This window comes from Thermochaetoides thermophila (genome assembly GCF_000221225.1).
Source record: "Thermochaetoides thermophila DSM 1495 unplaced genomic scaffold scf7180000011816, whole genome shotgun sequence".
Lineage (NCBI taxonomy): Eukaryota > Fungi > Ascomycota > Sordariomycetes > Sordariales > Chaetomiaceae > Thermochaetoides > Thermochaetoides thermophila.
In genome coordinates, this window is record NW_006383032.1 from 6,165,937 (window position 1) to 6,179,763 (window position 13,827).

At 55.0% G+C, this 13,827-nt stretch overlaps 3 protein-coding genes across 3 annotated transcripts; 1 reads left to right on the top strand and 2 right to left on the bottom strand.

Moving 5' to 3' along the window:
• Positions 1 to 596: 596 nt before the first annotated feature.
• CTHT_0037830 (dehydrogenase-like protein) lies at positions 597 to 2,140 on the bottom strand (the record flags this gene model as incomplete). Its single annotated transcript, XM_006694142.1, has 3 exons — positions 597 to 1,452; positions 1,507 to 1,877; positions 2,033 to 2,140. The coding sequence occupies 3 exons, from the start codon at positions 2,138 to 2,140 to the stop codon at positions 597 to 599; spliced, it is 1,335 nt and encodes a 444-aa protein (XP_006694205.1).
• Positions 2,141 to 7,187: 5,047 nt separating this feature from the next.
• Positions 7,188 to 9,225, bottom strand: CTHT_0037840 (putative vacuolar protein sorting-associated protein; the record flags this gene model as incomplete). Its single annotated transcript, XM_006694143.1, has 3 exons — positions 7,188 to 8,107; positions 8,162 to 8,615; positions 8,668 to 9,225. The coding sequence occupies 3 exons, from the start codon at positions 9,223 to 9,225 to the stop codon at positions 7,188 to 7,190; spliced, it is 1,932 nt and encodes a 643-aa protein (XP_006694206.1).
• An 888-nt stretch (positions 9,226 to 10,113) lies between these two features.
• Positions 10,114 to 12,851, top strand: CTHT_0037850 (uncharacterized protein; the record flags this gene model as incomplete). Its single annotated transcript, XM_006694144.1, has 3 exons — positions 10,114 to 10,299; positions 10,349 to 10,409; positions 10,486 to 12,851. The coding sequence occupies 3 exons, from the start codon at positions 10,114 to 10,116 to the stop codon at positions 12,849 to 12,851; spliced, it is 2,613 nt and encodes an 870-aa protein (XP_006694207.1).
• Between the last annotated feature and the right edge of the window lie 976 nt (positions 12,852 to 13,827).

The following is a 13,827-nucleotide window of genomic DNA, read 5'->3' on the forward strand; positions in this document are numbered from 1 at the left end:
AGTAATGGAATGGAACTATGAAGCAGCAGCTTCGAGTGAAGGGCTTACATGGTAATGATACATGGGTTGGTGACCTCAAAGGGTAGACGGGAGATGAAGCTTGAGTGACATATCATGAGCTGTTGATATGATACAGCTGCAATGCAAATGAAAGGTGTTGTATGAGCCATCCAGCTTCATAAAAAGTTTTTCCTGATACAATAAGTATTTATTATTATCCGAAAGGGGCAAACCCTGAAGTAGCAGTCAATTGCTTTCAATAGCTGTGTAAAAAATACGGAGGATATTCGCACTAAAAAACTGTCCCAAGGAGTACCATCCCAGACTCTATCATCAAAAAGGAAAAAAAAATTATAAGAAATAAAGCTGCACTCTATGAAATAGCAAATCTTCCGGTAATACTGTCCCGGCGATAAATCAGAAGACCAACGTTGCCCAGAGCTTCCCGAACCCTGTTCATCCGTCTATATTATAACTTGTCTCTCCATGAGCGGAGGGGGGCCACCCAAAAAGACTTGTCAAACCATCTCGAAACCGAGGAAACGGTAAAAGGGCACTATTCTGAAAAAAAAATAAATTTACCCCCCCCCGGGCAATTACTGCTCAATAACAACCTTCAACACCAAATTCCCCTCATTATCGGACGTCCTGCTGGCGAGCTCAAACGCTTTATCCGCGTTCTCAAGCCCCTTGAACCGATGGGTGACCATCTGGTCAAGGTCAGGCAGAACATACCCTGCGCAACCGACGGTAGCTCGTTTCCTCTGCTCGCGCGCCGCACTCAATAGCTTGATACCTGTGGCGTAGGTATTCGCGTAGCGGAAGATCCCGATGATATCGATCTCGCGCAGATGGGCAACTGATAGCGGCAGCGTCTGGATGGGCGTGCCCATGCCAACCATGACGACCTTCCCTCCGGGCCGTGTCGCGTACAGTGAGGTGTGCATGCAGACCTCCTTGCCAGTGCACTCAAAGGCAAGGTCGACACCGTCATCTTCGTCCTCAGAGCCGTAGAACGGGTTGACGTCTGCGAGCAGGGCGAGCATCTCCGTGGCCTGGGTCTTGGCGTAGTCGAGCTGGGCTTGGAAACAGAGTGTCTTGGCGGGCATTACACCGTCAAGAGGGGTTGATGTGCCGGAGCTGCAGCAACTGGAAGAGTCGATGATAGATGAACTGCTGGGAGAGGCATGCAGTGGACGCTGTACCACGTAGCCATGCGTCGCGAAACCCTTGGAGATGGCAAAATCGACACGACCTTGGTCGACGTCAGCGATAATGATGGAGGTACAGCCGGATTGCCGAGCCATGGCTGCGGTTAGGAGACCGACAGTGCCGGCGCCCATGACGAGAGCCGTGGAGCCAGGAGTCGGCTTTGCCCGGTTGACGGCATGGATCGCAACAGACAACGGCTCAAGCAAAGCAGCCGAATCAAAGGAAACGTGATCAGGCAATCTAAGAATTTGTTAGAACAAGGAGCAATCACTCAGATCGGTTCAGGCAACTCACTTATGACACCAGATAGCAGGATGGTTAATCCGCTCCTGTAATGTACCCTGAAAATGGGGGTACGATTTGGCGCTGCTCCGGAACCTCATGCGCTTGCAGAGGTTATACCTCCCTTGGAAGCAGATAGTGCACTTGCCGCACGGGATGCCGACCTCGAGCGCCACGCGGTCGCCGACCTTGAAGCCCGTGACCTCGGGCCCGATGGCGACAACCACGCCGCACGATTCGTGCCCGAGAGAGAGCGGCATGCGGGCACAGAGATCGCCATTGGCGAATTTCTTGTAGTAGGAGACATCAGAACCGCAGATGCCGGTGGTCTTGATAGCAATCTGTAGCTCACCGGGACCTGGCTCCTCGATGGCTCGCCGCTCCTAAAACTTTGTTAATTGTGATGCTCGACGCTATCAGATGCGATACCGCAATAGAGGCAATTCGCGCAGGCTAAAGAAGACAAGCTTTCGGGCTGTGTAACCAAGATCCTAAGGGTAATCAGGGGTAATGCGCGGCACGGCCGCTGGACACATACCAGACGCAGATCTCTGGGGCCATGGAGGACAGATGCAGTGATGGATGAAGCCTTCGTAACAGCGGGTAGCTGCATAGGGACAGGCTCTTCTGTAGCAGATGGTGCCATTGTGATGGTTGGACGTGGGATGTCAACGTGGGATAGAGTCAAGCTGGCCCACGAGAGAAGGTCCCCACGTGGCTCAAAGTCCTAGGTACGAGGGAGCTTGTCGAGCGTAGGTTGTTGTGGCTCCTCTAGTGCACAATAGAGCGTGGGATTTACGACAGAGGTATCCCAGGGATAGATAGATCACGTAAGAGCAGGGCCGCAACCGTCGTGATGAGCGGCAATAGCTGCTACTGATGGAAGAGTGCCCTCAACACCTAGGTATCGGGAAGGAAAGGTGTCGATACAAGTCTATAGTTGACCAGGAGGGCATCGGAAGCAGAGAAGAGGTCAAGAGAGACCCCCACTCCTTATGTAGAGTAGAGGGAACGGTCTAAAAGCCATGGTAGGAATCATTGACATGCCTGCTATGTGTCAATCCGTGATGCGCGCGGTCCGGGGGTTGCAAGACGTGAGGAGCAAACGGGGGATACAAGAGACAAAGATCCACGGCGGCATGAGCCAGAGCGGAGGGGAGGCGTGTTGGAGTCAAGAGTCTGGGTGCGAACGACCGCGCCAGTCAGATATCGACAAGTTATCTCTGACAAGAGGAATGGGTAAGCATAATGCGCCTAGGGAAAGGGACACAGGGTCCCGGTAATCTCGGGAGGACATAAAGCAGGTTAGTGTCCCAGGTTTGTCTTCGGCAGCTCCCACGACCCAGCACCCATACCCGCACGCGCGCTGTCCGCTAGCCGTCTGCTTCCTATCGTCTCCCTGGGCCACGGTCAAGGTGTGAGCCGGAGCCGGAGCCGGCAGCAAGCAGGGGAACTCCTAGTGTGGGCTTGTTGGTCTGTCCAGAGCTACCCTGGCAGTTCGGTATGGTTACACTCGACATGCCGTCTCTGGGGACGGGACGGATCCTGGGGACAGCAACGGGTGAAACGGGCGCACATCAGCGTTTCTTCCTGTTCCTCCTAACTGGTGAGCTGGTGAGCTGAGCAAGTTTCGATATGGAATGACCGGCATTAAAGGAAGAGGCCGTGGTCTGACCAGATCAGCAAGGCAGGACTATAATTGCGTAGGACAGCCAGAGTCCATTTTATTTTCCATGAGAGCTATTCAGCCATTCTGCGGAGCTTAGGTTGTCAACTATGGGAGAAACAACACCAAGAAAGCTTCCGAGGCGTGTCTGCTCCCGGATTAGCTCGGGTGGCGGGGATCTCGCTGCAGAACATGCTATGGCTGCATTGCCTCTCTGCAGGAGCATGCAGGTTCCAATGTACCCCAATAATTTGCTGGACACCTACAGCTAGCTTGTGGTACGTCCGGGAAGAGCTCACCTCAGGCCGTTTAGCATTCATCTTGTTGTCTTTTGTGCTTCCTGGCAGCGAGTGGTTGTTAGGAGCCCAAGCACGCAATCGCCTACAAAACCCATGCCCCATTGAAGAGAGCTACTGACAGGGGGCCTTCATGACCGTTGGGTCTCGGAAGACCGTCTCCCATGATTCCATTAGCCGGCTGGTTATCAAAACTCTTTTGCATCGTAGTAGATGTTATCTGCGTTTGAGATGCCAAGAAAGCACAGATGCTGGACTACTGGACTATGATGCCTGTCGGTAGGTAGGTATTGGTAGGGTATTATAACGCGGAGAGACGGGGCGGTGACGACGACGGTTGAGACGGCTAAGAGACCAGAGAGTTCGAAACGGGAGAAATGTGGGGTTGAAGTCAGGCACTTGCTTGGTTATGGCTCCAAACGGAAATAAGGGAAAAAAAAAGGTTACCTAAGCTACCCGGTCTTTTATCTGGGGTTGGTTGATGGAGAGGAACGTTCATGGAAGCCTTGTGAGACTGACATGCCTTCCAGGTAACCCTTGTTAAAAAAAAAAAAGGAGGGGTGGGGGATGTCACCTCTTAACAATTCCCAACCTCTTTCACCTTCCCTCGATTACCCTGACTCCTTCCCTTCCCCCCCCCCCCCAAACCACAAAAGTCTGGACTTTGTGAAGTCGAGCGGTTGAGCGAGATATTTAGCAGCATTGTCGATGCCGAAGCTTTTGAATTGAGCCGATATTGGACCTTGAGAAGGTGTGCATGCACAATAATTTTTTTTTAACTTCGTACTGGAATGAGTAAAAAGCTGTGGTACCTCCCACCTCAACCTGCTATGACTCTTCTCCGCGCCGACGCCTGCCAAATGCTACCTGTTGCTAATTGCTTGCGGTGACCCGCGGACCAGCCTGCTGGCCATGTCATTTGGTGCGTCCAGTGCCGGAAGGGTACTTAAGACCTTCGGTTTTCCATGAGTCGACGCGGCTCCCGCGGTCGATAACGTGAAGGAGGAAGATCTGGAGGCTCGCCTTACCCCCGCGAAGCGCTCCAGAAGGTGTCCAACCACCCCACATGTTCCTTGCTGCCCCAGCTCTCGTCAGGGGTACATTGATCCAAACGGCCCGGTAGCGGGTCCAACATCAAGCGCGTTAAAATCGACTGCAGCTCGCAGCATGATACGCTGGAAATTACGCACACTTAACACTGGCGAACCAAGCTCCCGAGGATTCGCTCGAAAACACGAAAATGACGAATGCTTCAGGCTAGGGATGGCAGCCACTCTGGCCCCGAGAAGCCAGGATCCTGGTGCGCCCAGCGGCCAAGCCTGAAGTTGTTTTTACCATATGCAAACGGAGGAGCCGGAGGAGCAAGCTCCTGTTCGAACAGGCCTGGCTGTTGCCTCGTTCCTGGCAGTAGCCAGGGAACCTTCGACAATAGTGACATCACCCAGGACGGCACAGCCGCCTCGGGACAAGCGCAGAGGACTTCCGGAACGCTGCTCGGGGCACGGACGGAACCATTATGTGCGATCTGTTGGTGTGTACCGCGGTACGCCGACTTGTATATGCTTTATCAACTCCTTATCAACACCTGGCGGCAGAAACGGGGTTTCCAGGTGCTGTGTCAGGTCGAGTGCCGTCCCATCCACGGCAGATGCTGATAACCATGACCTTATCAGCAGTGATTGCTGGCATCCATCCCCCGGGGGGTGGGGGGGGGGCACTTCCGCTACTCATCGGATGCTCTCCGATGTCATTCATGATGGAGGGTTTGTACTCCTTTAAAAGCTAGCAAACAGGTTTGCACTCCAATTGCATCGCGATGTTGGAGGCTGGAGAAAAGTTGGAGTTGGGCTGGCTGACAGGGTCGGCATGGAGGCTGAAAAAATTCAAAATTTAGAAAAAAAAAATAAGCGGAAGAAAACACTAAACGCGGAGCCCCACAATTGATCGCCGACCCTAACGGGGCAATGTGGACCTGTTAGCATCCTCGGGCCAAAAAAAGGCTGCGAGCTTCTGACGAGCTCTCTTCATTGCTCTCTCTCTCTCTAGACATCGATACAGGTACAACAGCAAAAGCTTCCATTTCTACTAAGTGGAGGGTATCCCTAACCGCTGCCTTGTCATTGACCTTCGAGATGAAAGTATCGCAAGCCCTATCGGGCAAACCGAACGAAGTAATGAATGCGGGACAGCCTCGTCTAGACATCTCTGGCTCCCTTGTAACACTCAAGGATTCATCCAGTATCCCCAGGTTCAGAGTCCGGCTCGCCTTGCCTGCGACCGTAGCAGAGCCGACGCCGCGTGCGCATGTGCGTGCTCCGGGCCGTATTCCTGCCGCTGCACAGCCCGAGAGAACCAGTGTGCGCTCATGTAGCCTCCCTATCCGGGGCCTTGACAGCCGAAGATGTCCCGAGAACAGAAAGGCCCCGGTAGGTTCCCCAAAACTGCTATCTCTCCGGGTCAGCTCGAAGCTGATAGCCAGAATGGGGATACTGCCATCACGAATACGGATCATGGCTGTTGTATAAGCTCGGCCCTACATAGAAGCATGGTTCAAAACACTCGGTGGTTCGGGGGTAACACGCTCTGTGTAACGGAGCCACTTATCCACAGCTACGGGAGTACGGATACCGGCAGACCGAGGTACACCACAACAAGCAGTCTATAATGCTACCGTCAATGCGAGCGATACGCCTTGCCTTGATGTCATAATGCAAAGACGAGGTCTGAGGCTCGTATTTAGCTCTTTATCCAAGAGGCTGCACGTCTTCCTGGGGCCTACTTGACCCAATAATACCGACGACGGAGAATGTCATCCTACGTCTGCTGTCTAACAGCAACAATTTCTTCTGTACAACACATACAGGGCTTCACTGGGCGCAAGCCGACGGCATGACAGTAGTTCGGTGAGTATGATAGATGAACAGCGTGTCATTGGGCTGGTTAACACCCCTACCTACCTACCTATCTATCTATCTATCTACATCACGCCTTGTATTCTCCTGTCCCGCTGTCTAAAACAAGCATAGGCTCGGAACACACATCCGGACTGCAAGATGCCCATCCATTTGCAGATTGCGTGTTCCCCCCTCCCCCCCCTCCCCCCTTCCTCTCGTTCATGTCTAAGTACCTATGTACAAGTACACACCTGCCGAAGATCTACCTGCAGCTGTAGAGAGGTCTGACGACATCGGCATTCCGCTATCCGTAACTGAACCCACATACCTACCTTCTCGAGCGGTGAGGATTACCACAGCAATGGCCATCTAACACGTCTGGAGTAGTCGATTGTGAACATGCTCGATGGGATTCAGCCACAGCTGTCGACGGCGTTACTCATCTGTAAAAATGGAGTCAAGCCCTTGTGTCAAGTGAGCATCTCAGAGTTGTTGATCAACTGCAGGCTAGCTCATGGCCTGTACTGGGCCCCTGAGCCCCTCTATGGATGACTTTCTCGCCCTTATTATTGGGCTTGAGCTTGAACCCCTGGACGACACCGACTTAAAGGAATATTCGTTCAACCTGTTGGCGGACGGATCGAAGTCTGCTTCAACATCCATATCGACAAGACTCATAAACTGAAGCTGTCCCCAATCCCAAACCCAAGAACGTACGTATAATTACACAACATGCCGTGTACTAAAGAGGGGAAAGAAAACAAAAAAAAAAAAAAAAACTAGTATAGCAGCTCGATACATGCATCCATCCAATCTTTCCCCTCTCGCCTTCACATATTAGAAGGTACTCTGCGCCAGTCGGCTCGCCGCATTCCTCGCGTCGACACGATCCTCATCATCCTCCTCTGCCACCAAACCCGCCAATGGTCCTCCAATGCCAACACCATACCCAACCCCGCTGAGCGACCTCGCTCTCCTGCCATCCTCGCCATCACCAGTCCCATCCTCCTCCGGAATCCCGCCCAGTCCCAATCCAGCCGTCACCAAGGTCGCGACCGACGCCCGACCCAGCACAGCGTCCGACCTGCGAGGCACACCGCTCCAAGCATCGCCCTTCGGTCCTTGGCTAGCCTGTAAACTCGAGCGGCGCGGCGCAACAGGGTGGTTTTCCCTCCCCAAACGCGACAGCCCACCAGAGCCATCAATCGACCTAATATCCGGGCGCACAGACTCGAGCAGGGCCAGCGTCCGGCGTTCAGCTTCAATCTGGCGCAGCACATACTCCCGGATAGAAGCGCGCAGGTCGGCCGAGGTGCGGGCGAACCAGCGGCGGCGCTCCTGGACCAGGTTCTGCGTCACGCGCGAGGTCTTCTGGTAGAGGGCTTCTTCCGCGTGGCGGGCTTCGTCCAGGGCGGCGAGGGCCTCGTCGACCTTTTCGCGGCGGACGCTGGACGAGGCTTTGAGGCGGTCGGCGGCGTTCAGGCGGCTACGGGTCGTGTCTTGGGCTTGGAGGAACTCGCGGATGAGGATTTGACGGTTGGTTAGGGTTTCCTTGACGATAAAGGCATCGGAGGAGTGATATTGGAGAGGATCACCGAGCGTGGTGGCTTCGGCGGTTGCTTGTGCGGCGTGGAAGTCGCCGACGGTTTGGATGATTTTGCCTAGCTTGCGGTAGGCGTTGGCGAGGCCGGGATGCGGCTCTTGGACGTTCATTTGTGCCAGCTTGACGCCAAAGTCGGACTCAGTGAGGCCCAGGCCTGCTAGGGTTAGCCTAGGAGAGGCTTGAGGGCGTAGGGGTTCAGTAAACGTACCTCTCCGCGACTTGACGAGCCTGTCCAGCTTATGGCTGGCATCCAGCGAGCCGAGATAGAACAGCTTGACGATCGGTCGAGCCTCCTGCAGCTCAGGGGTATCATCCGGCGGCGGGGCAAACTGCTTGAGGATCTTGCGGCGCACACCAGTCGCAGGCTGCTTCTTCTTGACCATGGGGCTGTAACCGAAATCACTCTCGACGAACAGCACCATCTCGTCATCACGCATCAGCACCTCGTTGCTGCACACGTAGTTGAACCAGCGCTGCATCAGGGCCTTGACGCGCAGCTCATCCTCTTCGGTACCAGCACCGGCCGAGGTCACGGCAGGCGGTACGGCGGGGACGATAGCCTCTGGGTTGGCCGAGATTAGGTGCTCGGCCAGCTTTTGGAACTCGGAGTGCAGCCGGCGAACATCCCGGTATTGGGTTGTGCGGAAAGCGGGTAGGTTGGTCTGTAGGGTTAGCGAGTGAAGCTAAGCAACTGCGTAACCAATGGCTCCGTACATAGACATCGAACCGGATAATGGGGTCCTTGCGACCTGTCCTCTCAATACCAGTAACCTTCGCTTGCAGCTTGAACTGCGGCGGCGGGGCTTTCCGGGGTTGCCGCTGCTGCTTGGGGCTCTGCATCGGCGCAGGCTCGGATGTAGGCTGGGGCTGAGGAGGGGCCTGGGCTTGCTGTGGTGTCGTCTGCTGTGCGGGAGCGGAAGGGGAAGGGGGCTGTGGCGGCTCTGGCTGGGCGACTTTGCTCGTCGGCCCTTGTTGTTCCCCCTGACGTTCTGGCTCAGGCAGAGGCTCGATGGGGCCGGGCTCTTCAGCATGGAGAGAGGTGCTCTCAGTCTCAGGCCGCCTGCTATCGTCGTACGTCCTATCACGCGAGTCGCCGGCGCCGAAACCTCCCTCGTCGTGCAGGCCGTTGCTGGGTGCCGTGTAGCGGAAGGGTGAGCTCGGGGGCTCCGAGCCGAAGAGGGGCCGGGTTTGGGGCGACCGCTGCGGGTCATTACCGCCCCAGACGGCCGCCTCAGACTGGTCGTGGTCGTGTATTGAGGAGCTGTAGTCCATGGTCGTAGGGCGAAGAGATGATGATGGTGGCGATGTTGCTGGTGATGAGTATTACTGTGTAGTGGGTCGAGCCGCAAGTCGACGTTGTGATCGCTGATTAGGGGGGCCCCGTCTTTTCGTAGAGATTACGCGGTGGTGGGGAGGGAGGGGGGGGAGGGGTGTGCGTGGACGGCTCGAAGTGTACGGATACGCTGCGGATTATCGCAGCGGTGTCGATGTTCCAGGACCTGGCTGAGAACCGTTTCGATGCGAGGGGCGGAAGTTCCGCAAGGAGGCACAGCTCTCGTCGGAAGTTTCGATCAATGCTCAAGTGCGAGAGTCAGGCTGGACACCAAACACAATGGATTTGGTAAGCGTAACTCGGGCTTGAACCTGAACCCGGAAGTTGCGCTGCTCCGCATCATCAGTCGGCGACTGCTGCTGGGAAGCTGAAGCGGCGCAAGCTGTCCCTGTCTCGTGTCTTGGCGCCAAGTCCTGATGGGGAACTTGTGATGCACGGGCCACAGCAGCCGGCCGCCCCATAATGTCAACGGATCTAAGGACCCCACCACGTCCAAAAAAACACTAATGAACCAATGAGGGTCTCGGGGCCTGCAGCGTCAAGATCTCATGACATCGACAAAGCTTCATGCCCTCCTCAACAACGGGGAGGTTGCGTTGGCTCTGCCTTTATTCCACCTGAAGAGGGTTTGTCGAAGTAAAGCTGGCTGGATATGCGGCTAGCTGGGAGTCTACCAGAGTCAATTGAGTGAATTGGAGCCTTTTTTTTTTTTTCGCTCATACCTACCTACTTAGACCACCATTACAAGGCTCAGTTCAGAAAACTTCAGTTACTAGCTTACACCCGCTTCGTCCAAGTGAAATAACTCGCCCGTTTTGCAGTAATCCATGCTCGCCGTCTCCCTACGCTGTGTTACTCGGCCTGGCGGTAGTAAGTTGGCCATATTGGTGCTGAAAAATGCCCAATTGACCCTCCAGGCCGTCCAGGTCCGAGCATACAGCAGCGAGTATTCGCACCACGAGGCCCGGGTTGAGAGCATCCGCAATATAGGCATTATCGCCCACGTCGATGCGGTGTGTAGATTGGCGCTGTATTGGGAGGACTGGCGCTGACTCGTCGCAGGGCAAGACGACGACGACGGAGCGCATGCTGTTCCAGAGCGGCCGTACTCGCCATCTCGGAAGTTGGTAACATCTTTTTCTTCTCCCTCACCGCCCTGACCTCCAATGATGTGATATCAGGCATTGACACATGAGTAGACGTTGATCATGGCAACACCACTACGGACTTCCTCCCCATGGAACGGGAGCGCGGCATCACCATTCAGTCGGCAGCCATCACCTTCCAATGGCCGCCCAAGTCGCTGTGTCCTCCAGGCATTGAGCCCCAGACGATCAACTTGATCGATACACCTGGTCACCAGGACTTCCGCTACGAGGTTGACCGCTGCATGCCCATCCTGGACGGTGCTGTGTGCATCCTGGACGGCGTCAAGGGCGTTGAGACGCACACTGAGCGCGTCTGGTCCTCGGCCCATCTCTCGCGCATCCCCCGCCTGCTCTTTGTGAACAAGCTGGATCGCGACGGCGCCAGCTTCCGACGGTCAGTCCAGGAGGTGGCTACTCGACTGAAGACTTGGCCGCTGTTGTGTCAGATCCCCTGGTGGAATAAGGACGACCTATGGGGCGTTATCGACGTCATCCACCAGCACGGTCTACGCTTCAACACCACAAACGGTTCCATGAACGTCGTCAGCAAGGACAGCATAGCCCGCGACAATCCGGCACTGAAGGACGAGATGGAGACGGCCCGTCTGCGCCTGATTGAGACGCTCTCCGAGCACGATGACCAGATTATGGAGGACTTCCTCGAGCACGAGGGCAATGTCCCTTCGTCGTCCATCAAGCGTGCCATCCGCCGTCTGATCATGGACGGCAGGGCGCGGTTTACCCCTGTCTTTGCCGGTGCCAGTCTTCGTAACATCGGCGTTCAGCCCCTGCTGGACGCCATCGTAGACTACCTCCCGAGCCCCCTAGACCGGCCGCCCCTGGAGCTTACGATGGGCATGAAGGCAACTACGTTGACTCAGGTCCTCGAGCAGCGCATCAAGAGAAAGGGTACTCACCATTCGGAGGCGCCAATTGCGGCGATTGCCCACGTCTTCAAGGTGGTTAACGACCCGCGCCACGGAATGATGAGCTGGCTGCGTGTCTACCATGGCACCTTCAACCGCAGCAGCAACATGTGGAACAGCAACACACATATGTTCGAAAAGCCACAGCACATCTTGCACGTCTCGGCCAAGGATCACCACAGCATCGCTCACCTGTCGACGGGCCACATCGGTGCCATGACCAACCTCAAGTCTGCTCGCACCGGCGACACACTCATCACCTTCCCGGGCCATCACGGAGGAGGCAACCACGCTCCAGAGCCATTCGGAAACCTACGCATCAAAGCCCCCGACACGCCCCCGGCGGTAGCCTTCATCTCCATCGAGCCCTATACCCGCACAGCGAGCGAGAAGCTTGAAGAAGCCCTCTCCAAACTCGAGCGCGAAGACCCCAGCATCCGCTGGAGCAAGAACGAAAAGACCGGCCAGCTCATCCTCTCCGGCATGGGCGAACTTCACCTCGAAATTGCTCAGGACCGCCTTTGGAACCACTACAAAATCGACCGCGACTCCGCCGTCTGGGGCGACATCGAGGTCGAGTACTCCGAGTGTCTTCTAGCGCCAACCGGCCCCCATCGTGCACTGTATGACCGCACTATCCGCGACAAGCAGGGCCGTGCTGGGTGTACCGTCTCGCTGGAGCCGCTCGAGGCGGATCCGGGACATGAACACCAAGGTGCCCTGCTGGAATCTGCTGTCGAGCGCGAGGGTAACATCCTGCACGTCTCGATCCCCCTGCCAGAGGATTCGACGACCCTGCCCTTCGACCCCGATCTCGTCCGGCAACAACTCATCAACGGCGCCATCGCTGGTCTAGCCCGCGGACCGCGCCGTAATGCTCCCGTCCGCCGGTGCAGAGTGCACATCACGTTTGACCCGGCCACCGACTACTTCGGTGAGAGTGTCAGCACGGGCGGGCATATCACCAACGCGGCGCTCGCGGCGGTCAAGGCAGCCCTGAAGGCTGCGCATGAGAATAAGACAGTTGGCATCTTGGAACCGTTTACTCGCGTGCAGATTCATTGCCCCGAGGAAGCAGGTAATGCAATCCAACATGATTTGGTGGCTGCCCGCGGCGGGCAGGTGGAGGAGGTTAGACGGCCGGAGGATATGGATAGGTCTCAGGTTATTCAGCCGTTCAACACTCCCTCGAAAGGATCCTCTGGCGAAGATGGGGAGCAGGGAGTAGAGGAGGAGGAGGAGTTTAAGGTTGATCCTAGCAAGGTGTATGTCCCACCCGACCCGTACGAGTCCGTTGATTCCTTGAGGGGACCGAAGAAGGCGGTCGTGAGGATGTTGACTATCATTGGTAAGGCACCGCTGAAGGAGATGATGAAGTATGATGGGCATTTGAGGAGCTTGACGGGTGGTAGGCATACTCTGGTGCTGGATCCGGCTGGATTTGAGCTGGTTGTTGGGCCAAGGGAGAGGGCGTTGGAGGAGGGGAGGTAGACTGGTTTGGGGGTGTGTTTGGTTTGGCTTGGACAGAGGGTTGTAAGATCTGGATGGATGTAAAAGCTGTATGTAACAGTAGGTACCTGTAGGTAAAGATGTTGTCTGGGGAATCGTGCAATCTATATTATATATATATATTATATATACATATATACATATACATATATATATTATATATACATATATACATATACATATATATATTATATACACATATATACATATATATATATATATGTATGTGTGTGTGTGTTTGTGTGTTTAGGATACCTGGGAGCGAGAGGGAGGGAGTGTACAATTAAAAAAAAAGGAACAATGACATGTATCTACTCCAGAAGGCTCACCTCTAGCTCGCTTTCGCGCCATTGATCAAGCTCTCTTTCGCTCCAATATTCCCCACCCCGCCCCCTCCCCCCTTTTGTCCTCATCCCTTGACCTCAAATCCCAGATGTTTGGATCGTCTTGTGCACATACCTGCGAGCATCAACCATGGGACACAGGTTGGCTCGTGGGGGTCACAACAGTCGAGGTATGCATCGGAAAATCCTTTCCGGTATAGCATACTGGTGTTCTCGTGCCGAGCCGAGCCGTTCCGTGGTTAGTGCATATCCGCTTCCGGGTGGGGGTTTCCACGTGGGGGATGGCACAACTTTGTCCGGGTATGGTCAGGGAGATGTTCATGGCCTGTTTTGTAGGTTGACCTATTTATTATGTATGGGGCGAGAGCAAATCTTACCTAAGCTGTGTGATCTCCGAGAAGAGCGTTAGGGAGGTAGGCGAGGGGACAAGAGAGCCATATCCCAGAGACAAGAGTGTGAGGGGGTCATCAGTAACTCATTCCTTCTTGGTCTTTGCCCAGTTCATGGTCAGCTTCCCCTCCTTTATTTTTCTTGCTTTGAGAAGTGCTTTATTGGGAAGCTCTGGCTAATATTTCATATATTGGAAACACATCATCTCATTGTGTGCTCTTGGT